Source organism: Phytophthora sojae (assembly GCF_000149755.1).
Source record: "Phytophthora sojae unplaced genomic scaffold PHYSOscaffold_3, whole genome shotgun sequence".
Taxonomy (NCBI): domain Eukaryota; phylum Oomycota; class Peronosporomycetes; order Peronosporales; family Peronosporaceae; genus Phytophthora; species Phytophthora sojae.
In genome coordinates, this window is record NW_009258117.1 from 10,428,867 (window position 1) to 10,454,205 (window position 25,339).

Here is a 25,339-nt window from a genome sequence, read left to right on the forward strand (position 1 = left end):
GAAGCTCGCCATTTCGGCATATGGTGGATACATTGAGCATGTTTTGTTCACTTTCGTAGCTGTTCTGTGCACAATGTACCCAGCGCTTGGCCGCAAGATGCGAAAGGGCTTCTAACAGCAACTCTTTGACAGGTTTTGAAGTATACTTTAATCAAGTCTAATGCTTATTCTGTAGGATACAGAATAAGGTCTGGGGCTAGAAGGGTTAAGATGATAGGTATACAAATCCCCAGTCAAGCACAGTCGGAGCATAACAGTATTACCCTACCCCTTCCCAAAGTGTTATGCATACACAGTCCAAGATAGATTAGTCGTCCCGTTTGCTCATTGGTCGGAGCCTTGGGATGGATGGCACGGAGCGAGCATAGCGAGCCCCCGCCTGCGGTTTGACAGTCCGTGTGCGTAGCACGCGGCTGCAAACCCAGGACCCAGCAGTGCTCTACCTAGCAAGCGGAGGCGACGCGTGCGAGCCGCAGCGGGCTTAGGGTTCTGGCCCAGCGAGCGCAGCGAGCCTTTGGGGTTTTTAGATTCGCGCGTCGCGTAGCTGGGTGATAGTAAAAGGTGACCCCCCTCCTATCCGCATGTTTTGTGTACGAGTCGGAGAAAGTCGGAGGGTCGGAGGTTTTTGGGTATGGAGTAATATTCACTCTGTTCCAATCGCTACTCTTTTTTGTAATCCCAAACCGGTTGTACTCGACGACTTTCACCCAATGAATGCCTAAGTTCGATGAATTTTTGCCAATCGGAAGCCCCTCTAAACTAGGGCATTTTTCCAACCGTTCCAACCATATTTGGTTGGAATGTTGTCAGAATATTTTTAATGCCATACAAATGTCTATAGAAATGCATATCCCAAAAATATCCTTCAGTTTCCAACCCGAATGGTCGGTACATAATTTTTTGTTCAGAGTGAAAAGAGCAGGCAGGCTAGCATGTCGATCGCATCGCTTGCTCCTGCCAACAGCAAGAAGGCCAGGTCGACGGCGATCAACTCGTTCTCGACGTTCCTGGCCGCGGAGAGCATGACACTCGAAGCCACCCACCAGCTTATCGACGGGGATAAGACAGGTAAGGTATTGCGTATTATACTAGACAAGTATGCATATTCGTTAGCCACATCAGCCGAAAAGGTAAGAGCGACCAATACGTGTCTAGCATACTATGGCAACGTCAAGAATTGGCTAGTAGATAAGTACCCACTGCAAGGAGCTTTAGTTAAATCTCAGCTCCAAAATATCTGGGCTGGGTAAGTATTGTAGCAACCGAGAGGAGGTCGGCGACGAGAAGAAAGCACCCCCGTGCTCTAAACAAGACTTAGAAGCTATGGTGTCGCTACTGTACTCAACGGCTGCGACGGAGAGTGAATACCTCGACGCGGCCCTAGTCGTGATGATGTGGTACCTTTACGGTCGAAGCTCGGGCGCGGAAACAGTCGAGAAGAGCCAGCTATCCATCTTGCCGGGTAAGTAATTAATTACGATGTTCTTAGCAGAATTATTTTAACAGTGAGGGCATTTATGCTAGGTGGAGTCTTATTTCTTCGATTTAAGCGGGTAGTAAACAGCTTTACTACAAGGCATCTCCTTATTCAAGGACCCAACGAATTTCTTGACATGTCCTCTGCAAGCTTTAGCTGTGGCGCTGGTTATCCAAGGCACCAAGCCAGCGCATGTTCCCTCAGTTCATCGCCAAAAAGCACAGATTAAATGATATTGATGATGTACAGGAGCTTACACTGATTGCACTACTGGAAGTTGATGATGACCAGCCTTCTATAGAGGAATCTGAAGCACCTTCGACAAAGCGGGCAGTTCCTGGTGCACAAGCATACGTCAACAGGTTGCTGGTTAGAGTTAAAAAACTCGCCGATTTGCGAAGCATTCGTTTGACGCCAGATCTTACCTCTCATTCGTTTCGACGTGGTGGGGCCATGCATGCCAACGACGGTATCTTGGCGGAAAACTGGATTATCGAGCGCGGGGGCTGGCAGCTGGACCGCGTCAATAAGGCCTTCGGGTACATGCTTGGTACAACCCAAGCCGACCAAAAGGTGTCCCGCGTCCTGAGTGGCTGGAAGCCCAAGGACGGCGCGCGGCTACCAACGCTAGCCGCTCTGGACACGCCAGTCTTGGTCCGCGCTCGCAAGATGCAGCCGCTTCTCTTTTCCAGTACGATGGCTTTCGCTGACGCTACCTTGAACCTCGACGACGACGTCGCTGACGTCCTTACGGCTACCCTGTTCATGCATTACCCCGACATGTTAGTGCTCTGCCCAAGCCGCCCGCTCATCACAAAGATACGTGAGCTCCTAGCACAACGAGCCATCGGTGAGTCCGAGCTGCTGGCGTGGAGCGTGACGATTAACCAGGCATTCGTGGCACCTCCTGCATCAGAGGCTTCGGCTAGCGCTGGTGAGGAGCAGTCGCCTGCGTTGATTGACCTCATCAAACGCCAGTCCGAGCAGATCGACGTCTTAATCCTGCAGAACAAACGAATCGACGAGCGCATATTAGCTGTTGAAGCACACCTTCAAGCACTTACCAACACAGCCGCAACTCAATCAGCAAACACCGACGCCACGCTTCCTGCTCCCGAGCAACCACCGCCAATAGGAGCTACGACGACACGCCCGAAGAAGAAGGGAGCCCAGTCGTTGTCGGCAATCTGGTTCGAGTGGTTTACAGCGGAGCCTCGTGTGTATGTGTCGCGTTCTGTAAAGAAGACAGCGTTGTACGAGTAGAGGCACATCGCAGGGTATCTCATGCTCTTCTTACCTGAAGGTTTCGCGCTTGACACTTCGTCGCCTGCATACAAAAGCGAGGTCCTGGAGCTAGGCGATAAAGCGCAGCAGAACGCACTCACCTTCTTGAAATCGCACGGCTCCTACGCGGTTGCAGCAGGTTCGGCGTTGAAGGCTCTTCGTCAGATGCAGAAGCTTGGTAAGCTCGACGCGCTCATCGCCCAGTTCCATGAACGCGTTGACCAAGGTGTCATTGTCGATCCGACGCCACCTTCAGCACTTCCATCATTCATTCGACTGACGCCCGCGCAAGGTTGATCTGCTACTGTAACACATAGCAAAATTGACAAACTCAACAGTTAAAGCGACCCAGGCTCGCTGATCAAGGGACAATACCACCGAGATCACATGAATACATGAACAACATCATAATTTGGGTAAACCTCTTCGTGTATTTTCTTGCACTTGTTCATTACTACATTATAAACAAAACTGCACAAAACATAACGTTAGACTAGGACGTTCACAGTTATGACAGGGCATAGAGTGTTTACCTTGTGTCTTGCAGTCCTCGGCCGCCATCACCCTGCGCAAGACCAGCCAGCCGGCAGTGTCGCTGCAGCCGCACTCACTGGTCCTGTTGTTGCTGCTGATGCTGGCCCCGCCGGCCATCACCCCGCGCGAGGCCAAGCCACTGTCGCAGTCGCCGCCGTGTTCCTGGTGCTGCTGACCTCGAGCGCCATCACCCCGCCCGAGGTTGAGCGCTCGCCCACGTTGCCGCCCTCGCCCGCGTCGTCGCCCTGCTCCTGGTGCTGCTGACCTCGAGCGCCATCACCCCGCCCGAGGTCGAGCGCTCGCCCACGTTGCCGCCCTCGCCCGCGTCGTCGCCCTGCTCTTGGTGCTGCTGACCTCGAGCGCCATCACCCCGCCCAAGGTCGAGCGCTTGCCCACGTTGCCGCCCTCGCCCGCGTCGTCGCCCTGCTCCTGGTGCTGCTGACCTCGAGCGCCATCACCCCGCCCGAGGTCCAGCCACTGTCGCAGTCGCCGCCGTGTTCCTGGTGCTGCTGAACTCGAGCGCCATCACCCCGCCCGAGGTCGAGCGCTCGCCCACGTTGCCGCCCTCGCCCGCGTCGTCGCCCTGCTACTGATGCTGCTGGCCTCGGCGGCCATCACCCCGCCCGAGGTCCAGCCACTGTCGCAGTCGCCGCCGTGTTCCTGGTGCTGCTGACCTCGAGCGCCATCACCCCGCCCGAGGTCGAGCGCTCGCCCACGTTGCCGCCCTCGCCCGCGTCGTCGCCCTGCTCTTGGTGCTGCTGACCTCGAGCGCCATCACCCCGCCCAAGGTCGAGCGCTTGTCCACGTTGCCGCCCTCGCCCGCGTCGTCGCCCTGCTCTTGGTGCTGCTGACCTCGAGCGCCATCACCCCGCCCGAGGTCGAGCGCTCGCCCACGTTGCCGCCCTCGCCCGCGTCATCGCCCTGCTACTGATGCTGCTGGCCTCGGCGGCCATCACCCCGCCCGAGGCCCAGCCACTGTCGCAGTCGCCGCCGTGTTCCTGGTGCTGCTGACCTCGAGCTCCACCACCCCGCCCGAGGTCGAGCGCTCGCCCACGTTGCCGCCCTCGCCCGCGTCGTCGCCCTGCTACTGATGCTGCTGGCCTCGGCGGCCATCACCCCGCCCGAGGCCCAGCCACTGTCGCAGTCGCCGCCCTGCTCCTGGTGCTGCTGACCTCGAGCGCCATCACCCCGCCCGAGGTCGAGCGCTCGCCCACGTTGCCGCCCTCGCCCGCGTCGTCGCCCTGCTACTGATGCTGCTGGCCTCGGCGGCCATCACCCCGCCCGAGGCCCAGCCACTGTCGCAGTCGCCGCCCTGCTCCTGGTGCTGCTGACCTCGAGCGCCATCACCCCGCCCGAGGTCGAGCGCTCGCCCACGTTGCCGCCCTCGCCCGCGTCATCGCCCTGCTACTGATGCTGCTGGCCTCGGCGGCCATCACCCCGCCCGAGGCCCAGCCACTGTCGCAGTCGCCGCCGTGTTCCTGGTGCTGCTGACCTCGAGCTCCACCACCCCGCCCGAGGTCGAGCGCTCGCCCACGTTGCCGCCCTCGCCCGCGTCGTCGCCCTGCTACTGATGCTGCTGGCCTCGGCGGCCATCACCCCGCCCGAGGCCCAGCCACTGTCGCAGTCGCCGCCCTGCTCCTGGTGCTGCTGACCTCGAGCGCCATCACCCCGCCCGAGGTCGAGCGCTCGCCCACGTTGCCGCCCTCGCCCGCGTCATCGCCCTGCTACTGATGCTGCTGGCCTCGGCGGCCATCACCCCGCCCGAGGCCCAGCCACTGTCGCAGTCGCCGCCGTGTTCCTGGTGCTGCTGACCTCGAGCTCCACCACCCCGCCCGAGGTCGAGCGCTCGCCCACGTTGCCGCCCTCGCCCGCGTCGTCGCCCTGCTACTGATGCTGCTGGCCTCGGCGGCCATCACCCCGCCCGAGGCCCAGCCACTGTCGCAGTCGCCGCCCTGCTCCTGGTGCTGCTGACCTCGAGCGCCATCACCCCGCCCGAGGTCGAGCGCTCGCCCACGTTGCCGCCCTCGCCCGCGTCGTCGCCCTGCTACTGATGCTGCTGGCCTCGGCGGCCATCACCCCGCCCAAGGTCGAGCCACTGTCGCCGTCGCCGCCGTGGTCCTGGTGCTGCTGACCTCGAGCGCCATCACCCGCCCGAGGTCGAGCGCTCGCCCACGTTGCCGCCCTCGCCCGCGTCGTCGCCCTGCTACTGATGCTGCTGGCCTCGGCGGCCATCACCCCGCCCAAGGTCGAGCCACTGTCGCCGTCGCCGCCGTGGTCCTGGTGCTGCTGACCTCGAGCGCCATCACCCGCCCGAGGTCGAGCGCTCGCCCACGTTGCCGCCCTCGCCCGCGTCGTCGCCCTGCTCCTGGTGCTGCTGGCCTCGGCGGCCATCACCCCGCCCAAGGTCGAGCCACTGTCGCCGTCGCCGCCGTGGTCCTGGTGCTGCTGACCTCGAGCGCCATCACCCGCCCGAGGTCGAGCACTTGTCCATCTCGCTGCCGACGCTCGTCTTGCTCTCGGTGCTGCTGGCCGGGGGCCCTCTCCACGCGCTCCGAAGTGAACGATATGAATGATTTAGTTAGGATGTCATTAAAATGAAATAGATGTCATTAAAATGATTTGCTGTAGTACCGGTACAGGTACACCTACGGTATGGCTACATTTTGTTTTTGGATGCTTTTGCGCCGAGTATGATTAGTAGAGGTTGCTAACTATCAGTCAAGGTGATTCAGGATGTAAGCGGAAGATCTACTCTTGCTTGTTGGTGGACTTTTGGGCCCGTCGTATATCGAAGCAATCGCATCGCAGACGTCCGGGGAAAGGCCCATAGTAAGCTGGTTGTAATGCCTCCTTTAATTTTAAGAGGGCAATACAAGCAGCTTTAAAGTTTGAAGGCACCAGAAGATTAGGAGCTACAGGACTGGTGGTCCGCTTTCCGATTCAAGTTCACTTCAATTTAGCGATACACCAATAAAACGGCCCACGCTACCAGCTGATGAAATCGTCATTACTACCAAACCTTTGCAACGACTGCGTGATTGGACTTGTCTGAGTGATTGAGCTTGTATTCGTGAGCTTTTTTGCTTTCCATAACGGAGAACGCCAATTTGTATACCGCATACTATTGAATTGAACACTTGTCAAATTTAGAAAGATATACAAATAGGAGGGGGGGTATACTACCAAAGTAGGTCCGACACATTCAAGTCTGGATATTGTGTGTAGAGCTAGCTACGTTCTGCAAAACTTCTTTGATGGCATCCTGCCAACGTATGTACCAGTCTTCAAACCATGGAGACATCCATAGATTGCGCAGAGTTGGTTCACAACGCCTCTCATGCCGTTAGATGCAAGCAGAACTTAGACCAAGAACCAAAACCATTTTTCTTTGGGTACCTTACGGTAATTTTGCATAAAGTTGCAAAAATGGCAAACAGTACCGAAGACAAGTGTCAGTTTTTAAACTGTGGTCTTTAAAAAGATAAAAATAACCGGATCTTGCTTGCCGTATTTGACAAAGTAATACTTACACGGAAAATAAAGGGTGATTTTCAATTTCAAGACATCTCTTAGCCAATAAAAAGATGTTTACATGCTAAATTTCACATAAATTTCAAGAAAATCATAAGTACTCAACGTTCTATACGGTTTGGTTGAGGTATACAAATTGGCGTAGGTACAGTAGCTTCGTGTACTGAGCACATTCCATCAGATTTGAGAGGAGGTATTCAATTCGGGAAGGGTACGCTATTTGGCGTTATCCGTTAGTTGTCCTAAAGCATACATGTAACAGTTTTTTTTCTACGGGGAGCTCTTTGTGTCTCAGCGCAGTCTTCTCCTTCTCACCACCAACAGCGTTCGGTCTGCAGCGTTGCAAGCCCCGCCGCGATCTTCTAACGGTGCGTTGCCACCTTTTCGTCTCCCCCCAATGTGTCATACTGTATGTGCATCAACCCAAGCACCATTCCTCGAACGCTACCCAAGTGCCGTCGATCGAGGCCGAGTGCCACGCTGGGCACGATGCGCGGGCAAAGAAGCGGCCAGTCATCGCCAGCTTCAGCCGCCGCGCCATCATCGCGCCATCAAGGGCAAGCCTTCTCACGGGCCGCCACTTTGCTCCATGGAGCGCCCTCATTCGCCTACGTGCGCCCTCGCAGTCAGCAGCAGCAGCTGCAGCCTCCATGTTGTCGCTGTCTGAACTTCGCACGCACCCGCTCGTCGTCGGGTTCGTGGCAGTTGCGGCCGCCGTGACGCTCTACTCCGTGGTCGCCAACGCCGGCTCGGACGCGCTGGACGATGAGGACGATGAAGGTAAAACCGACCGAAAGGCCAAGCCGATCCCGTACCTGCCCGGCGGGCACCCCGTGCTGGGGCACACGCTGCTCATGGCGCGCAACCTGGACCGGTTCCAGGACTGGCTGGTCGAGACGAGCGTGGCCCGCGGCGGCGCGCCCTTCGTGCTGCGGCAGCCGGGTAAGAACGACTGGCTGTTCTCGGCGCGGCCCGAGGACTTCGAGCAGATCCTCAAGGTGCACTTCGACACGTTCATCAAGGGGCCGCAGGTGCGCGAGCTGCTCGACGACTTCATGGGCGAGAACATCGTCATCATCAACGGCCACCGCTGGAAGTTCCAGCGCAAGGCTCTTGTGAATCTTTTCACGGCTCGAGCGCTGAAGGAGCACATGACCCCCGTGGTGCAAAAGTGCGCGCTGGCGTTGCAGCGCGTGTTCGCCAAGGCGGCGGAGAGCGGGGACGTGCTGGACGTGCACCACATCATGGGGCGGTTCACGCTCGAGACCTTCGCGGAGATCGAGTTCGGCAGCCAGCTGGGGCTGCTGGAGAAGGGCGAGGAGAACGCGTTCGAGACGGCCATCGACGACGCCAACCACATCTCGCTGGAGAGGTTCGCAGTGCCCATGTGGGTGTGGAAGCTCAAGCGCTGGCTCAACGTGGGCTCCGAGAGGCGGCTGAAGGAAGACATGGCCGTGATCTCGAGCTTCGTCATGTCCTGCATCTCGGACGCCATCGAGCGTCGCAAGCAGAGGCTGGAGGCTGCAGCGCGTGGGGAGCCCGTTGGCCCCGTGGCCAAAGACATCGTCTCCATCTTGCTGGACAGTGAGGACGCGACGGGCGAGCCCGTTCTACCCAAGGACGTGTTCAACATCTCGTTGGCGGGGGTCTTGGCGGGGAAAGACACGACTGGAGACGCCACGAGCTGGCTGATGCACTTACTGCATGAGAACCCACGGGTGGAGAACAAACTGAGAGCGGAGCTGCTGGCGAAGGTGCCCAAGCTGGCGGAGGACGAGAGCTACGTCCCGCCGATGGAGGAGCTGGACGCTATCACGTACCTGGAGGCCACGATCCGCGAGAGTTTGAGGCTCAAACCGCCGGCCCCGTGCGTCACGCAGCACTGCACTCAAGACACAGTGTTCCCGGACGGCACCTTCGTCCCCAAGGGCATGGACACGACGCTGTTGTATCACGCTTCGGCGCTGCTGCCGAGTGTCTGGGGCCCCGACGCCGCTGAGTTCAACCCCGAGAGGTTCCTGGACGACAACGGCAAGCTGCTGGTGCTGCCCCCTCTCAAGTTCATCGCCTTCAGTGCCGGTCCCCGCAAATGCGTCGGCCGGAAGCTCGCCATGATCGAGATGAAGGTCGTCACAGCCTGTTTGGTGAGTCGCTTCCACTTGGTCGAAGTCACGGGCCAGGACATCCGCGGGACGATGGGGATCAGCCTCGGCATGAAGAACGGAATGAAGGTGAGCGTTCAAGCAACGCCCGGTGTCGCCAAGCGAGCTTGATGTGAAGGAACAACGAATGCAGTTCGACCAAATTGTTGCTAGTGTTCACTTTGTACAGTCAACTTCCTACTTTCCGTTCATTAATACATTACGGACTATCAATTCCATGTTCATTACTATGCAACTTCCTCTCCTCTCGTGTCAATCGAGCTCCGGCCCGCGTAGTCTCCTCATCGTGGCCTGGGTATGCATGTAGGTGTTCTGGGCCGTGACGTTGAGCTCGAACAGCGTCCGTTCCATCCACTTTTGCGTGATTTGCATCCGCGGGTGCTCGTAGATCGGAGGGCTCACGAAGTCGTCGTCCTCTAGCTGGTAGCCCCTGTGCCAGGTCGTGACTGTGGTGACCTCCGAGTCGGACGTCTCTGGGCTTGGACTTGGCCCTGGCTGAGCCACCACGGAGCTGTTGGACTCTTCCTCGTCGGAGCTGAAGCAGAAGTCCGCTTCGTCCAGCTCCCTCGAGAACGGGTCCGTGTCCAGGAAGCTCTCGTCGGCCGTCGAGTTGGTCGGCATGTCCGCGGACAAGTTGGTCTTGACGACGGAGGCACGCCGTCTACTGCCGCGGTTGCGCGTCACCGTGTCGAGCTGGTACCGTGGAGCGAGCGGTGATCGAGAAGCTGAAACTGAAGCTGATGCTGCTCCAGGGCTGCTCAGTGACAAGGCAGTGTGTGTACGGCGCTTGAGGTAGTACTCGGCGATGACCTGAAACTCTGGATCTTCAGGTCGGATCCCCCTCATACTCCTCGCTTCATGCATGCAATTTAAGCAGCACGCAGCCTCGGAGCACGGTTTGTTCGCTCCAAGGAAGAGCGGCTGCTTGGCGTTGGCGGTGCAAGTCGAGCAGACTGTAGCTCCGCAGACTCCAAACTCGCGCCCAAGCCGAAGAGTGACCTTCTTTCAGCCTTGAGGCAGATGGAGCACCCAGACTGCTTCGGAGCTCGAAGGGCGTTGCGGTTGCGACGGGCCATGAGCGTGAGCTTCTTGGCCAGCCCAATGCCCACGCCGTTGAGCAACCCGATCATGAAGGACTTGGTGGCGGCCGTGACCAGCTTCTTGGCGATTTTCCCTCGGTTCTTGCCCAGGTCGAAGATGCCGCGCACCGTCACGTTGAGATACCCGGGCGTGGTCTCTCGGAACAGGCAGGTGAAGTACATCTTGGCTCGAGAGATCTTGCGCGCCTCAAATGGCCGACACTGCGTCAATTCGACGGAGTGCAGCACCAAATACCCGTAGCGCTTCTCGTCCTGGTCCCTCCCCATGCCCGTGGCTTTGAGGTAGCAGATGTCCACGTTGAAGGCGATCTTGGGGAGCGCCCAGATGAAGCCGGCGGAGTGGAAGGGGTCCTCGGGTGAGGCGCCTTCAGCGCTGCCCAGCCACACGCAGTCCTGCGGCGGGTTCTTGTACTAGAAGCCCGTCATCAGGTCTTCTTGGGAGGCAGCCGTCATGCCGTACATCATGTCCTCCATGGAGCCCCACACTTGGCCGTCGCACATCATGCTCGAGTAGCCGTTGACCACCGCCTGGCGGACGTCCGGCAGCGATTCCTCGCTCGCCAGTTGCTGCAGCGTCCGGCCGCCTCGAACGCGCTTGAAGAAGCGGAGCTGCTTGCTCATCTTGACCTGCTTCCACTCGCTCGGGTCCAGGGGCGGCAGCAGTTGGTCCCGACGCTCCGTCCAGCTCCGTTCGTGGGCGAGGATAGCGTCCACGCGCTCCCGGACGATGTCGGCGTAGTGTTGTCGCTGGGCGTTCGTCAGGTTCACAGCCCCGGGGGATATGGGGAAGTGTCGGAGTGGAGAACATCCTTCCGCTGCTTGAATCTGGCGGAATTCATCCGTGCTCCAGCCCTCGGCAGGACTCGGACTCATCTTGGAACTGCGAGTCAAGAAGTGAGTGGGGCTCTGGCTGGGGCTTGTGTCGGCGGTGAGTTGCCTGCGAGTCGGGAGGGAATGGAAGCGACGGGCTCCGATATGACGCGAGGCCCTGGGGACTGTGGCACTCCCGTCGCGTCAGTGCTACAAACGCCACGCTGGACGTTCACCAGCGGTAATTTAACGTGGTAAATCACCAGTCGAGCGAAGCCATCGCCTCCCCCGGCGGCTGCCAGGGCGCATCAAGTTGCATACTGCGAGAGTGATGACTGCCTCGAACAATAACTCGCATTGCCGTTTCCACTGATCGCTCTACAGTACCATACCATACCATACCATACCATACCATACCATACCATACCATACCATACCATACCATACCATACCATACCATACCATACCATACCATACCATACCATACCATACCATACCATACCATACCATACCATACCATACCATACCATACCATACCATACCATACCATACCATACCATACCATACCATACCATACCATACCATACCATACCATACCATACCATACCATACCATACCATACCATACCATACCATACCATACCATACCATACCATACCATACCATACCATACCATACCATACCATACCATACCATACCATACCTTACCTTACCATACCATACCATACACTTTTTGTCCTCACACTTGACTATTACCTTTCAATACAGCAAAATCCATGGTCTCCGTCCCGCATATAGTTAGTTGAAGTGGTTGAAGTTGGCTTTCTTTACCTTCTGCGCGCACTTCGTTGCGAGATCATCTGCGTCTGCGCGTACGTGTACTCGGCCTGGATGTTGAGCTCGCGCAGCCTCTGCTCGATGGACTCGGCCAGGCGCGCGTTGGCGTACAGTCGGTCGGTCTGCTTGCGGTCGACGCCCGTGGCCGGGACGAAGTCGTCGTCGACGCTGATGCGGTCGTTGCCGTCCCAGACCACGATGTCGCTCGGGAAGGACCCGGCCACGGCCTCGGGACTCGATGTCGGCTCGTTATTATGGCGCGCCACCGCATCGACGCTGTCCACGTCCGCCCCGGAGCTGCGACGGAGCTCCGGCAAGTTGAGCGCGATGGAGAACGGGTCGTCGTCGAAGTCGAGTTGGTAGTCGCCCATGCTTTCATCAGTCGTGGCCGTCGATATCCCAGTGGATGTGTTGGTCTTCAAGGCGCCAGGACGACTCGGAGGTGACGTTGAGGCCGTCGAATAGATCATCTCTGGCAATGCCGACTGCTGCCGGTCGAGGTAGTAGTCGGCCACGACCGGCTCGGCAGAACGCCAGTCTATTGTCTGAGCTTCACGCACGCAGTTGGGGCAGCAGTCGACTCTGGTGCACGGTCGATCGCCGATAAATATCCGTTGCTTGGCGCCCTTAGTGCAGCTGGAGCAGACCGTGGCCCCACACACTGCGCACGTGAGCAGATGCATGCCGATGTGAGCTCGTCGACCGAGGAAGGAGTCCCGTCGGCTGCACATGTAACACGTCGACGGTCGAGGAGAATGAACTTGTGCAGGGCGACGTTGATACTGTCGGGCCAGCAGCGTGAGCTTCTTGGCCTGCCCGATGCCGACGCCGTTGACGAAGCCCGTCATGATGGACGTCGTGGCCGCCGTCACGAGCTTCTTGAGCATGCGCACCTTCTTGCTCAGGTCGAAGATACCGCGCACCGTCACCTTCAACACGCCCGGCGTCGGCTCTCGGAACAGGCAGGCGAAGAACATCTTGGCTCTGGAGATCCCGTGCGCTTCGAAAGGCGGGCACTGGGCGATGTGCACCCCGTGCAGCACCAAGTAGCCGTAGCGGTTGTTGTGTTCGTCCAGCTCCACGCCCGTAGCTTTGAGGTAGCACACGTCCACCTGGTCCACCATCGGTGGGAGCTTTGGCAATGCCCAGATCAAGTCTGCAGTGTGGAACGGGTCCTTGGGCGTGGCGGACTCGACCGTCCCCAGCCAGACGCAGTCTCTAGGTGGGTTCTTGTACGAGAAGCCCGTCATCAGGTCCTCTTGGGAGGACGCCGTCATGCCCAGCATCATGTCCTCGAGGCTGCCGTCCACGTGGCCGTCGCAAATCATGCTCGTGTAGCCGCGTTCTGCCGCGCGTCGGATCTCCGGGAGGTCCTCCTCCAGCGCCAACTCTCGCAGCGACCGACCTCTGCGTAGACGGCGGAAGAACGTGAGCCCCTTCTCCGTCTTGACCTGTTTCCACTCGCCTGCATGCAGGAACGGCTGCTGCTGGGCGCGCCGCTGGGCGTAGCGGGCCTCGTCGTTCAGCATGGTGTCGACCTGGTATCTGACCAGGTCCGTGAACTGCTGGTGCTGCAGCGCCGAGGGCTGGAAGCAGCCCGGCGACAGCGGGACGCCCACGGGTCGCAGCGCCGGCTGCTGCATCGCGGAAGTGAGCCAGCCCTCGGCTGGGCTTGGGCTGGGACTCATGGGGCGAGTTGGCGACTGAGGGAGCGGTCTCTCCATTGACTGATTAACGTTCGGCGGTATCGATATCAACCGTGGACCGGTGACCACCACGAGCAGCTCAATTGACCCACGCTTGTCGAGCGATAATGACGCGAGACAATGTACTGTAATGTGGCACTTAGGAAGCAGCTCTCTCTCTCTTGCCCCGACACGACAGACGAGGACTGCAACAATTGCGTATGTGCCCGAGAGTCAGCAGATCGACAACGCACCGCCAGATGCCAATGTCAAAAGTGCAACCAAGTCAAGGACGCCTTGACCAAGTTGGACGGATCTTTAACTCGATTGAGACCAACGTCATGCGTGACTGCTACGCTGGACGCGCGCAATGCAAGATTCGCACCAGCTGGCCAACTTCAACTACAGTTGTCAGGGTGCATGTATCACCACGTTGCCGAAAATTTTACAGCAGCTATCGAATCCTACCGCATGGACCTCTTCATGATCTCCTCGTTGGCCTTGGCCGTGATGTACGCCTCCTCGGCGGACGACTGGAGCTCCATCATCCACTCGAGCATGCTGTTGGGTCGGGGCTTGGCCGCCGCTGGCTTGGCGAAGTCGTCGGGGTGTCCTCGGTAGCTGCCGCCCCAGGCCTTGACCCCTCTCGATGACATGGGAGTGCCGAGCTCCGCGTACTCCTTCAGCAGCTCGGCGGACACGCCCGAGCCTGGCTCAGGCTCCTCCTCTAGATCGTCGTCGTCGTCGTCTCTGGCATACGCGTTGGAGCTGAGCCGATACGGGCCCGAGTTGAGGTCGCTGAGCGTCCCGGAGTAGCTGACGTCGAAGTCGAAGCCGGCACAGCTATCGTCGACCGTCGAGTTGGTCACGTCCACCGAGGAGCAGGCTTGACTAGCGTCCGAAAGCAGCGAGGGCGGCTCGGACCTCCACGCCTCGTTATTGCCGGCCACCACTTCAGTCTGCTCGATGTGCCGGGCGGACGTAAGCACTGAAGGCGTGGAGAGCGTCGGTGCTACAGCCGAGCGACCGGAAGACGAGGAGGACGAGGTCGGCCGGTTCTTGCTGTAGAACTCCGCCACCACCACGAACTCCGGTTCACCCAGACGCACCCCCGTGATGCAGTTCGCCTGCGGCGCGCATGTTGGACAACACGCGACGTCGCGGCACGGCTGTCGTGTCCCCAGGAACACACGCGTGTCCTTCACCTTGCAGTTCTTGCAGATGGGGACGCCACATACGCCACACGAGCGCAAACGCACACCCGGGAGGATTCCCTTCCTCCCACGGATACAGGCGGAGCACACGGAGTGCTTGGAGATGGTTTTGGCAGGCTGTCGTCGCGTGTCGTGGTTTCTTAGCGCTAGCAGCGTCAGCTTCTTGGCCTCGCCGCAACTCACGCCTCGCAGTAACCCGTCGATGACGGACGTCGTGGCGTGCGGCAGCACTAACTTGAGCAGCTCCCCGCCGGCCAAGTCGAAGATGCCGCGCCCCATTACGTCCACGTAGCCAGGGGCGGTCTCCCGGAACAGGAAGGAGAAGTACATCTTGGAGCGTAGAATCTTGGTCTTCCGATAGTCGAACGGAGGACACTCGGGTAGATCTACCGAATGCAGCACCATGTAGCCGTATGGTCTCCCCTTGCCGTCACGCTCCACACCCGTCGCTTTGAGGTAGCAAACGTCTCGCGGGTGCAGGATCGGAAGCTTCGTTAGGACCCACAAGAGCTCGGCCGAGTGTAGTGGGTCCTGGACCGTCGAGCGCTCCACGACACTGAGTAGCACCGCGTCTTGCGGCGGAGCGGTGAAGGACAACCCCGTCATCATCTCCTCCTGCGTCGTCGCGCTCATGCCGTAGAGCATGTCCTCTATCGTCCCGCTCACTGCTCCGTCCGCTAGCATACTGGGGTTCCCTCTCTCCACCGCCACTGCCGCCTCAGGGAAGTCCTCCTCTGCTGCCACCTCCTGCTTGGACCGACCCCGAAGCCGCCGCTGGTAGACCTTGAGGCCGCCCATGCGCCGGAAGAACTTCCACTCCGTCTCCTGCACCACTGGCTGCTGCTGCGCGCGTCGTTCCGCGTGGCGGTGCTCGTCCGCAAGCATTGAGTTGACTCGGCATTGAACGATGTCGCTGTATTCCTGGCGCTTGGACGCGGATACCGTCACGTCTCCGAAGTAGCCCGACGGCAGCGGGAAGCGCATGGTGGGCATGGCATCGTCCTCGTCGTCGATGGCGCAGCTCTGCGCTGCCCTCGAGCTTGCACTGGGCGTCGGGGGCATGCAGCCTCTTGCTTGCTCGCTCTGTCGCCGGAAGTTCGCGAGTGGAGACCGTGCGGCTGACGACTGACTGTCCGCCCGTCCTGCATTGGCTTGGGGAATCGCGCAAGGCGCCGCGAGTGCTAAGCAGAGCCGCAGAGGCACCTGTTGAAGGCGTCAGGCTGACGGTCAGCCCACCGCAAGCGAAGCCATGCGCGCATCGCCTGCGCACGCTCCCACGCTCCGACAGCTCGTGTCCCACACACCCAACAGGCTCTTCAACGAGCTGCTGGCCACACACAGCAACATGGAGGAGAAGGAGCTCCGTCTGAAAGGCAAAGAGAGAGCTTGGGCTGTCTTGCTAAGCCTTGGCTGAAGAGAGGGAGAGCAGAGGATCATCGTGTCGGTGGTGCGTCCGGAGTGGAGAACAACAAGACGCAACCTCATGGCTGGCGGCTCTTCTGAAGGCGAGGCGGGCGGAGGCGGCAGCCGAGCGCCTCATTCACTGCAAGCGGCTCGAATAAGGTGGACGCTGGTGGACAGTTGGTGTCCTCATCTGAAGCGTGTGTACCACCAAAGTCAATCGCATTGACTGGATACTTTCTTCTGCTGGCAGGGAAGGACCATAGTGCTCGCTCGCTCACTGCTGCTGCTGGACGATCGTCATTGCGCAAGGACTTGATTACTGGAAGCTCCGCACCGACCAAAGAGCTCATGTGGTGGATTTTCAGGTGGGTACGCACTATTTCCGCGGTTATTTCACTGCTTCCGACAGTAAATCAGCGTATCCAGTCCCTTGATCAAACTATTGAACTACAGTTATCAAGTACATAGTACCCGATTTTGGAATTCCCAACCATGGCTACAAAATGATCTCATACTTCAGTTAGTATCAGCACCTTTATTTGTCAATCGGTTTTTCTTCCCACCTGCTCTAATCCATCGTCTAACCCTCCGTACCTCCTCCTAATTCTTGGGTCGAGCTTTCATCTGATTTATTTCGCTCAGTATCGGAGAGGGCACACCACTCCATAGCGTCGAGCGCCGAGCCCATTAGCCGCCCCGCTACCCGTCGCCATGCGCTGCTTCGAGTGCTTCTACAAGTGTTTCGGGCGCAGCGACTCGCTGTCGACGCCCAAGGGCGACGGCGGCAGCGAGCCCGCCGCAGTCACCACAACCAGCGCCACCACGGTCGAGGAAGTGTCCGTGTCCGTGGCCTCCGCCCCCGCCTCAGGCTCAACTGCTGCTGCTACGTCCACGCCCACGGGCCAACGCGGCCGCGGCAAGGTGACGGACGCCTACACGCTGGGCAAGGTCATCGGCTCCGGGTCGTACTCGGTCGTGCGCGAGAGCGTGCACAAGAAGAGCAAGCAAAAGTTCGCCATCAAGTGCATCAAGCGCTCCGAGCTGTCCGAGGAGGACGACGAGGCCATCCAGTTCGAGGTGTCCATCCTGCAGCAGATGAAGCACCCGCACATCATGACGCTCGAGGAGTTCTTCGTCGAGCCCGAATACTACTACCTCGTGACCGAGTTCGTGGGCGGCGGCGAGCTCTTTGACCGCATCGTCGAGAAGACCTTCTACACGGAGAAGGAGGCGCGCGATCTCGTCAAGATCCTCATCGACGCCATCAAGTACTGCCACGACCAGAACGTCGTGCACCGAGACCTCAAGCCCGAGAACCTGCTGCTCATGTCGGCGGACGACGACGCCAGCATCAAGCTCGCGGACTTTGGCTTCGCCAAGACGGTGACCAAAGACGACTCTGGACTGGTCACGACCTGCGGCACGCCCGGGTACGTCGCCCCCGAGATCTTGGAGGGCGCGTCCTACGGCAAGCCCGTGGATATCTGGAGTATCGGAGTCATCACGTACATCTTGCTGGCCGGGTACCCGCCGTTCCACGACGACTCGCAGCCGCTGCTGTTCAAGAAGATCCGCAAGGGCAAGTACTACTACGACTCGCCCTACTGGGACAACGTGTCGACAGACGCCAAGGAGTTCATCTCCAAGATGCTCGTGGTGGACCCCAAGAACCGAGCCACGGCGGGCGAGCTGCTGCAGCACAAGTGGATCACCGGAACGGACGTGGCCACCGTGCCGCTGACCAGCGCGTTGACCGAGCTGCGGCGCTTCCACGCGCGCAAGAAATTCAAGGCGGCCGTGCATTCCGTCCAGGCCACGATCAGTATGAACAAGGCGCTCTCGGGGCTCGGCGAGTCTGCGAGGAACAGCAACTCCGCAGTGTCTCTTTAGATCGCAGTACAACCGATGACCCACTCCCAGTCTATTGCAGGAGCGAAGGCGCCAAAGAGGACGGCGCGATGCTTGTAGATGCTTCACACACGACGCCTCCTCTTCCGAGCTCTCGGTTGCTGCTTGCACAATTTATTCCGTCATTCTCTATTGCTAGTCCGCGCGTTTGAATCTGCTGGGTCGTCCCTCAGTTTGTTTTCTGTTTGTTTTCACCGTTGCGACGGAGGTGCAACGCGTCGAGCAGGTTCTCCTTGAACGAACCGAGCTTGTACGGGTTGTAGTCGACGTCTTCGACGGAGAAAGACTCCTCAGTGTTCATGATGGAGTCTGGAGAGAACAGTCCGCCCCAGGACGCATCCAACGTCCTCTTTTGCTCACGACGCGGCACGCTCAGCTTCGGTCGCTTTCTGAATTGCAGCCGCTTGAAGAGAAAGCGGAACATCCGTCGACCTGACGTCTCGCCGTCCATCTCGGCTTCCTCGCGCAGGTCTTCGCGCTTGAACGACTCGTTCGCTGTCTCATTCTGAGCGATGCGCTTCAGTTGCATCAGCATGAAGACCCACACGATAATACTCGTCATGAGGCACATGGCAGTGACAAAACCCAGAGCTTGGTTGTTCTGTAGACGCACAAGACCAATGTTAGATTCAACGACGGCAGCGATTGCCACACGGAATTAATACGTACCGCGATCAGTGACTGCATGATCTTAGCCACCTCTGTTCGGTCGATGTCATTGATGGTCAAGCCGCGATCATGGAAAATGTTGTCAGCCTGAATAACAGACCCCAAACAGCGTCAGTATTCGCACGATACGAACCATCTTGTTTGTTTGAGTGGCAATGGTTGTACCTGGACAAGGAATGCTCCGCTTGTGACAATAAAGCCTTCAACGGAAGCAGCCAGCTGAACCTGAGTACACGTAGAAGAGTATGGCCAGCAGTTCAAAATCCTTGTCCGTGCTGGAAGTAGTTCCGATGCACTTTACCAGCAGATACGCGAGGAAATACTTGTAGTTCTTCTCTCCAACACATCCATTGAACCAAACTTCACATCGCACAAGGTGTAAGCTTGAAATACCCAGCAAAACTACAACGCCAAGTCAAGTGGTCGTCAACTCACTGCAACTGCAGCATAAATAACAACGCATAAACGTAAGAACCAGCACCACACTAGACCCAGCAATAACACTTACTGGTGATCGAATCTCCCAACGCAGTGGTTGCACATGCGGCAATGCTTGGAGCGCGGCAACCTGCAGAGCACCCCCAATGCATCGAGTAAGTCTCTCCTCTCACTCTTCAACTCCAGATCTCCACTCACTTCAGCGTCTTGCATGTGCGGCAGTACTTCCCCTCGGGAAACATCACCGGGTGGTTCGCGTACTGCGTGAACTCGTGGATGTTGTCGCGCCGGATCACGCCCGGGTCGCTCGTGCACATGACGAGGTACAGCGCGACCGCCGCCACGAACAGCACGCTCGGCAGCCACCTGCCAGCAGCACCACCAATCAGCCTCTTCAGGTCGTATAATTTGACCATTGTCACTCCTTATAGAGCCTCGTACTTGTGGTACCAGGCGACGTAGTCGTTCGGCATGAGCGGGTGAGCCTCGCGCAGGTACAGGAAATAGCACGAGCCCATGGCCACGAAGTAAATGATCTACAGTAGAGGCAGCAGCAACGGCGTTAGAAATGAGCCAACCATTGCCAATAGAGAGCGGTCGCACCTGCACGAGCGGGTTCCGCTCGAAGAAGACATAGTCCCGCACTCGCACGAGCGCGGCGCCCATGGCACTTTCAATACTGAAGTGGCGTTGCGTTGTGGAGGAGCTCCGTTTCTATTGCGTTAGAAACGCATTTCTAACTTCTGCAGCCGAAATCTGTACCCAATTATCGGTACACGCGATCCGCCAGCTCAATCTCCCCCTTCAGTCAGAGAGGAGAAGGATATCGACCAAGGTAAGATCGCGCTTCAAGGCGCCACTTGCGCTGCGTGTGTCTCGGCCTGTAGACGCTGTACAAGCAGCACAATTGCTGGTCTGCATAGCGCGTCGTCTGCTCTACTGACCCGTATTTTTTTCTTTCTCGCTACGCTCAGTAGTCGCTGCGTAATCGACCATGGCGGACTCTGCGTACTCGTTCAGTCTGACGACCTTCAACCCGTCGGGAAAGCTGCTGCAGATCGAGTACGCGCTCAACGCCGTGAACACTGGCGGCAAGACGTCGCTGGGCATCCGCTGTAGGTGTTTTGTGGCGCTAAAACGCTGCCTGGAGGCTCGAAATCAACGCTGACGAGGTGCAATCTTGCTCTTTTTAGGCAAAAACGGCGTCGTGATCGCCACGGAGAAGAAGCTGCCCACGATCCTCGTGGACGAGGACTCGCACAAGAAGATCGCGGTGCTGTCCGAGCCCGCCGGCATCGTGTACAGCGGCCTGGGCCCCGACTACCGCGTGCTGGTGCGCAAGGCGCGCAAGAAGGCGCAGACCTACTTCCAGAAGTACAAGGAGCACGCGCCCGCCAGCATTCTCGTGCGCGAGATCGCCGCCGTCATGCAGGAGTTCACGCAGTCGGGCGGTGTGCGCCCCTTCGGCGTCTCCATCCTGTACGCGGGCTACGACGACGACGGCCCGCAGCTGTATCAGATTGACCCGTCGGGCGCCTACTTCGGCTGGAAGGCCACGGCCATCGGCAAGGACTCGGTCAGCGCCAAGACGTTCCTCGAGCGGGTATGCACTCAGGGCAGGAAGGTCAATAGTGGTTGAAGTGGTGGCTGACTTCTGTGTGTGCATTGTTTTGACAGCGTTACAACGACGACCTGGAGATTGAAGACGCCATCCACACGGCGCTGCTGACGCTGCGCGAGGGCTTCGAGGGCGAAATGGACGAGACGAACATTGAGGTGGGCATCATCAAGGAGGACAAGAAGTTCCACGTGCTCACGCCCGCGGAGGTGAAGGACTACCTGGAGCAGGCGGAATAAGTTGGTGGCACGTTACAGTGTCGACCGGCAGCTTTGTTTTGGACGGTTGGGCGGCGCCGGCTAGAGCTGGGAGAGTAGGTTGTCACTGCTGGAGCGACGCAGCGTTTTTTTTCTCCGGTGAAGCACGAGTTACTGCAAGGCTGTGGTGACCGACAGGCAGACAGCCTTCGTGCGGCTACAGTAATAACACCGACGCAAATAAAGATGAGCACAATGGAACAGAGCATCGTGTGTTTGAGCTGTTAGGTGATGATATTCAGTGCCCTGAAATTCTTGCTTGTTGTGAGTCTAGATGCCTGATGGAGCTTGGTGGAAGGCGAAGCCAGCACTCTGGCCGCCTAAGTGGCCCACGCAGTCAACGCGCAGGTTGCGCTGGAATGCTGCGCCAACAATGTTGAGTGCCGTGTACAGCTGCAGCATTTGCGCTGATGTCATGTCGAAGATCCCGTAAAGCAGAAGCTGTCCACAGCATACAAGACAAGCAATATGATTGTCAGTACGATAGTCAAGCTCCGATCATAAAGTAAACGTACGCGCTGGTCAGGGAAGAAAAGGCACGACATCGTGAAGACAGCCGACACTGCGCCGCTCGCACCAATAGAGAACACTGCACGCAACCCAACATATTTAGCCAAAGTCTCAATTCCACCTCGCAATTTGCACAACCAGCTCACCTCCTCCGTTTTTTCGGAGCTTCGAGACCAAAGCACTCAGCGCCGACGAAGTCATAGCCGAAGTGAAGTACAGCGTCATGAACTTCTCAATGGACAGCAGCTCCGGTCTGCGGCTGAAACTGTTGTAATTGTCTCTGACAAACCCGGCAAACCTCGAATTCGCCACGGCACGACTGTACCACGCGCCCGACTGGTTGTTGCTCGGCGACAGCACGTGCGGCCCGAACTCCCACAACATGAACATGTTGATGCCGAAATGCGGGAACGTGATGTGGCTGAAGGCCGACGTCAGCAACGTGTGGAACCGCTTGCCGTACACCACCGCGTCGTACGAGCTGGCGAAGTGCCTCCACATGAACTGATGCAGTCTGGCGTTGCGGAACGACACGCGCCACAGTCCGAAGACCAAAGTGTTGGCTGCAATGATCGATGCCACGGCCTTCTTGTTGTTATCTTCAAACCACTGCAGAAATACCACAAACACGTTAAAACCAGCTCCCCAGCAGCTGAGAAATCCTTGAATCCACGCACCGGATCATCGAATTGTCGTCCATTGCCACGGTAGAACAAGTCCTCCGCGTCCCCATACAAATTCCTAATGAGCCCCTTGAAGTCACCACTCTCTTCTTGCTTGTGAAGCAGCGAAGTGGCTATAATTCCGCCCGACACGAGCCCCATAGTGGCGGTCAGAGCGCGGTCGTGGCGACTTGCGCGGCCGAGCAGCTGCGACTTGAGCTGTTGCTGGCGCACCAATACACGCAGCTCATTGCCGTGAGCTGTGAGTGTGTTCACGTGGGAAGACCGCAGTAGAACATCGTAGCCCCGGCAGGCGGAAGACGCAAGCGGACGAGGTCCGCGCACGACGCGCAACATCTTACAGCCAGAATTTGTATGAGGTTCCCCAAATACTATCAAAGGGCATATTTGAACTATTATCGATCATGCTTATCAACGACCATCACTCCTTCGTTTGGCCCAAATCAGTTCCGGACTGGGAGTTCCGCACTCATGGCGTCTCCACCGCCCCTGGCAGCGCCGCTGCCCTTCGTGACGCTCAGCGACGACGGCAGCTTCGACATCGCGCCGGAAGCCGTCGAGTACCTGCAGCAGATCCGCGGCGACATCGCCGTCGTGGCCATCGCGGGCCTCTACCGCACGGGCAAGTCGTACCTGCTCAACCTGCTGCTCGGCCGCGACCAGGAGAGCGAGATGTTCGACGTGGGGGCCACCGTCAACGCCTGCACCAAGGGCATTTGGATCTGGGGCCAGCCCGTAGCCAGCCAGAGCCGCCACCCGGCCTTTAAGCACCTTAGTAAAGACACCACCATCGTGTTCATGGACACGGAGGGACTGGGCTCCACCCAGCGCTCCCAGACGCAGGACACGAGGATCTTCGCGCTGGCCCTGCTGCTCTCCTCGATGTTCATCTACAACAGCAGAGGAGTTATCGACGCCAGCGCCATTGAAGACCTGTCTCTGGTGGTGAACCTGACCAAGTACATTCAAGCGAAGGCCCACGCAGACGAGAAGAAGGACGACGGTAGTGACCTGTCAGTGTTCTTCCCAGACTTCCTCTGGGTTGTGAGAGACTTCACACTTCAGTTGCAGGAAGACGGCAGGAAGGTGACGTCGAGAGACTATTTTGAAAGTGCTCTGAAGCAGCAGCCTCCGTTGACGGAGGAGGTGGTGCAGAAGAACAAGATCCGGTCGCTGCTGTCCACGTTCTTCCCATCGAGAGACTGCGTGACGATGGTGCGCCCACTTAGTGATGAAGCGTTGCTCAGAGAGCTCATCAGACAGCCCTATGAGTCGTTGAGACCCGAGTTCCGCGAGCAGATGGGCGTGCTGAAAAATAAGTTAGCGCTGTTGCTGAAACCCAAGACGATGATGTCCAAGGTGTTGAATGGTGCGATGCTGCTCTCGTTGACGGAGAATTACGTTGCAGCTTTCAACAGTGGATCGAGTCCGGTTATCACGTCGGTGTGGGATCGGGTTTTGGAATCTCAGTGTGATCAGGCGCTGGAGTCGGCGAAACAGGTTTTTGAGACAACTATGAACGATGCCATCGCCGAAAAGAGAGGTGTGTACTTGTATAATTTCTCATGCATTTTGAGAACGTTTAGAAACTTGATTGCTTGAGCAGGATCGGTGCTGGTAATTCAAGTGATGCGAGCACGTGCACTCGATGATGCTGATGTAATTGCCGCATATGAAGTTGCACGTGGCGCAGCAGAGAAGGAGCTCGTCCAAGAAGACATCGCAGCGTACTCGTCTATTGAGTCGTATTTGCTCCAGCTTGCGGATTATTCCCTCGAAGTTTTACAGTCCAAGTATACAGAAAATGACGCGGTGTCGACAGCGTACAACAAGGAGCTGCTTCAGGAGCTGTATCAACCTGCAGACGATATCCTTGATGACCCCGCTTCAGCGATCGGAAATGGAGCCCAGGTTTTGCAAGATCAGCTTGCAGCCTCTCGCGACCAGCTAGAATCGGTTGTGGGACAATATAACGCGCGAGCATTGGGTCCCTGCAAGAGCTCGGTACTCAACAGCTTTCTCATGGACAAAATGGTTGCTGGTATCTTCGAGTGGAGCACGATCGTGAAAAAGTTTTTCCGGGCAAACGAGTCGAAGCTGGTGATGGACATCGCTGCAACACAACAGAATTTACGGTCAATTGAAGCTAAAGTCCGTGTAGCACAAGAGATGCTAGCTCAGCAAAAAGAGTCGTACGAGAGAGCTGTGCAGTCGATCAACGAGCGCATCACGAGCGAGCGGAGCACTCTTCAGGACGAGATTGAGAACAAGCAAGCTGAAATTGAGCGGACACGTCTGCAAGTTGAGCAGTTGACTGGTCTTCATAAAGAGGCCCTTGATCGGTTAGACTTGCAAATTGAAGAAGCAAAGGATGAACGGAAGCGTCTGGAGGTCGATGTTCGTGACGCTGAAGCTCGCCGAGAGAGTGAGCGGCAGGAAGCACAGCGTCAGTTGTTGGAGAACGAACGCAACTTCCACAATGAAGAAAAGGGCTTGCTTCAAGGCCAACAGCAGTTTCTTCAAAAGGTTCTCGAGTTGGAACGGCAGCTTGGTGAACAAGATACCGATCAGATTGCAGAGCTGTATCGTATTGACAAGGAAAACCAGGAACAAGTTTCCCAGCTGACCCTTCAGTACCAGGACGAGCAGGAAGAGCTGAAAGAGGGCACAATTCGGGTAAGCTTACATCGTTGGTTTTATCTGTCTTGTTGGTTGGCCGAGAAACTAATGCTTTCCTTCTAGGATATCCGTGCGCTGAAAAACGAGCAAGACGATGAAATGAATGTACTCCGAGGAAATTTGGCCGAAAAGAAGGAGCTTGTTGCTAGCCTTCGTCAACAGTTAAATGAGAAGGAGGCAGCGGCTGCGCGAAAGAAAGCTAAGGCGAATCAACTTTTTGGTGGAGAGGAATGTGTCGTCCAGTAAAACTTAACAGTCCGAAGTAAAAGAGTTTTATTTCGGGCGTTTGTGAGCGCATGACTCCGCGCTATGTTGTTAAGCCTGTCGTAGCGAGAGTCACACCGGTGACCAAATTCATCGTTCACGGAATATTGTTTTTTTTCTACGGCCATGACAAGCGACTCAGTGCATTCCTATTCCGGCTTCTGCACTTCTGCTGCGCCGTATTTCCATTGCCTAATCAGTGTTGAAGGTCTCTATATGTTTCATACAACAGTTCTATTGACCTTACTTAGTAGCCCACTAAAAGTACATACGTGG

At 57.6% G+C, this 25,339-nt stretch overlaps 10 protein-coding genes across 10 annotated transcripts; 5 read left to right on the forward strand and 5 right to left on the reverse strand.

Moving 5' to 3' along the window:
- Nucleotides 1-932: 932 nt before the first annotated feature.
- Nucleotides 933-3,888, forward strand: PHYSODRAFT_330408 (hypothetical protein; the record flags this gene model as incomplete). Its single annotated transcript, XM_009527088.1, has 7 exons — nucleotides 933-1,068; nucleotides 1,268-1,462; nucleotides 1,896-2,736; nucleotides 2,818-3,053; nucleotides 3,309-3,496; nucleotides 3,567-3,674; nucleotides 3,745-3,888. 7 exons carry the CDS (start codon nucleotides 933-935, stop codon nucleotides 3,886-3,888), a joined length of 1,848 nt encoding a protein of 615 aa, XP_009525383.1.
- A 92-nt stretch (nucleotides 3,889-3,980) lies between these two features.
- On the reverse strand, nucleotides 3,981-7,370 carry PHYSODRAFT_330409 (hypothetical protein; the record flags this gene model as incomplete). The annotated part of the gene is made up of 12 exons (XM_009527089.1): nucleotides 3,981-4,147; nucleotides 4,224-4,307; nucleotides 4,384-4,467; nucleotides 4,544-4,627; nucleotides 4,704-4,787; nucleotides 4,864-4,947; nucleotides 5,024-5,107; nucleotides 5,184-5,267; nucleotides 5,344-5,581; nucleotides 5,628-5,708; nucleotides 5,746-5,844; nucleotides 7,275-7,370. 12 exons carry the CDS (start codon nucleotides 7,368-7,370, stop codon nucleotides 3,981-3,983), a joined length of 1,269 nt encoding a protein of 422 aa, XP_009525384.1.
- A 250-nt stretch (nucleotides 7,371-7,620) lies between these two features.
- PHYSODRAFT_543145 (hypothetical protein) lies at nucleotides 7,621-9,146 on the forward strand. The gene has a single exon (XM_009527090.1). The coding sequence runs from the start codon at nucleotides 7,681-7,683 to the stop codon at nucleotides 9,097-9,099; it is 1,419 nt and encodes a 472-aa protein (XP_009525385.1). The 5' UTR covers nucleotides 7,621-7,680; the 3' UTR covers nucleotides 9,100-9,146.
- A 272-nt stretch (nucleotides 9,147-9,418) lies between these two features.
- PHYSODRAFT_354469 (hypothetical protein) lies at nucleotides 9,419-11,178 on the reverse strand. The gene has a single exon (XM_009527091.1). It carries the CDS (start codon nucleotides 10,353-10,355, stop codon nucleotides 9,858-9,860), a length of 498 nt encoding a protein of 165 aa, XP_009525386.1. The 5' UTR covers nucleotides 10,356-11,178; the 3' UTR covers nucleotides 9,419-9,857.
- A 1,362-nt stretch (nucleotides 11,179-12,540) lies between these two features.
- PHYSODRAFT_543146 (hypothetical protein) lies at nucleotides 12,541-15,695 on the reverse strand (the record flags this gene model as incomplete). Its single annotated transcript, XM_009527092.1, has 4 exons — nucleotides 12,541-13,450; nucleotides 13,714-13,815; nucleotides 13,888-14,064; nucleotides 14,200-15,695. Coding segments are annotated over 4 exons (2,685 nt in total), but the record flags the coding sequence as incomplete, so codon positions are not given.
- A 1,053-nt stretch (nucleotides 15,696-16,748) lies between these two features.
- On the forward strand, nucleotides 16,749-17,927 carry PHYSODRAFT_558202 (hypothetical protein; the record flags this gene model as incomplete). The annotated part of the gene is made up of 1 exon (XM_009527093.1): nucleotides 16,749-17,927. The coding sequence occupies one exon, from the start codon at nucleotides 16,749-16,751 to the stop codon at nucleotides 17,925-17,927; it is 1,179 nt and encodes a 392-aa protein (XP_009525388.1).
- A 187-nt stretch (nucleotides 17,928-18,114) lies between these two features.
- On the reverse strand, nucleotides 18,115-19,718 carry PHYSODRAFT_488202 (hypothetical protein; the record flags this gene model as incomplete). The annotated part of the gene is made up of 8 exons (XM_009527094.1): nucleotides 18,115-18,546; nucleotides 18,615-18,701; nucleotides 18,744-18,839; nucleotides 18,916-18,997; nucleotides 19,123-19,182; nucleotides 19,251-19,418; nucleotides 19,494-19,588; nucleotides 19,656-19,718. The coding sequence occupies 8 exons, from the start codon at nucleotides 19,716-19,718 to the stop codon at nucleotides 18,115-18,117; spliced, it is 1,083 nt and encodes a 360-aa protein (XP_009525389.1).
- Nucleotides 19,719-20,024: 306 nt separating this feature from the next.
- Nucleotides 20,025-21,067, forward strand: PHYSODRAFT_354471 (hypothetical protein). Its single transcript, XM_009527095.1, has 3 exons — nucleotides 20,025-20,167; nucleotides 20,246-20,655; nucleotides 20,730-21,067. Exons 1-3 carry the CDS (start codon nucleotides 20,047-20,049, stop codon nucleotides 20,907-20,909), a joined length of 711 nt encoding a protein of 236 aa, XP_009525390.1. The 5' UTR covers nucleotides 20,025-20,046; the 3' UTR covers nucleotides 20,910-21,067.
- Nucleotides 21,068-21,197: 130 nt separating this feature from the next.
- PHYSODRAFT_492126 (hypothetical protein) lies at nucleotides 21,198-22,456 on the reverse strand (the record flags this gene model as incomplete). Its single annotated transcript, XM_009527096.1, has 4 exons — nucleotides 21,198-21,368; nucleotides 21,443-21,516; nucleotides 21,584-22,046; nucleotides 22,115-22,456. 4 exons carry the CDS (start codon nucleotides 22,454-22,456, stop codon nucleotides 21,198-21,200), a joined length of 1,050 nt encoding a protein of 349 aa, XP_009525391.1.
- A 135-nt stretch (nucleotides 22,457-22,591) lies between these two features.
- On the forward strand, nucleotides 22,592-25,099 carry PHYSODRAFT_350945 (hypothetical protein; the record flags this gene model as incomplete). The annotated part of the gene is made up of 3 exons (XM_009527097.1): nucleotides 22,592-23,663; nucleotides 23,727-24,796; nucleotides 24,863-25,099. The coding sequence occupies 3 exons, from the start codon at nucleotides 22,592-22,594 to the stop codon at nucleotides 25,043-25,045; spliced, it is 2,325 nt and encodes a 774-aa protein (XP_009525392.1). The 3' UTR covers nucleotides 25,046-25,099.
- Nucleotides 25,100-25,339: the final 240 nt, after the last annotated feature.

Excerpts from the sequence above, each read along its gene's own strand:
- PHYSODRAFT_354471 (XM_009527095.1), top strand. The coding sequence starts at position 20,047 with ATGGCGGACTCTGCGTACTCGTTCAGTCTGACGACCTTCAACCCGTCG. Across the intron at positions 20,168-20,245 it reads GACGTCGCTGGGCATCCGCT|GCAAAAACGGCGTCGTGATC; the intron begins GTAGGTGTTTTG and ends TGCTCTTTTTAG. Across the intron at positions 20,656-20,729 it reads CCAAGACGTTCCTCGAGCGG|CGTTACAACGACGACCTGGA; the intron begins GTATGCACTCAG and ends TTGTTTTGACAG.
- PHYSODRAFT_354469 (XM_009527091.1), bottom strand. The coding sequence starts at position 10,355 with ATGGGGAGGGACCAGGACGAGAAGCGCTACGGGTATTTGGTGCTGCAC.
- PHYSODRAFT_543145 (XM_009527090.1), top strand. The coding sequence starts at position 7,681 with ATGGCGCGCAACCTGGACCGGTTCCAGGACTGGCTGGTCGAGACGAGC.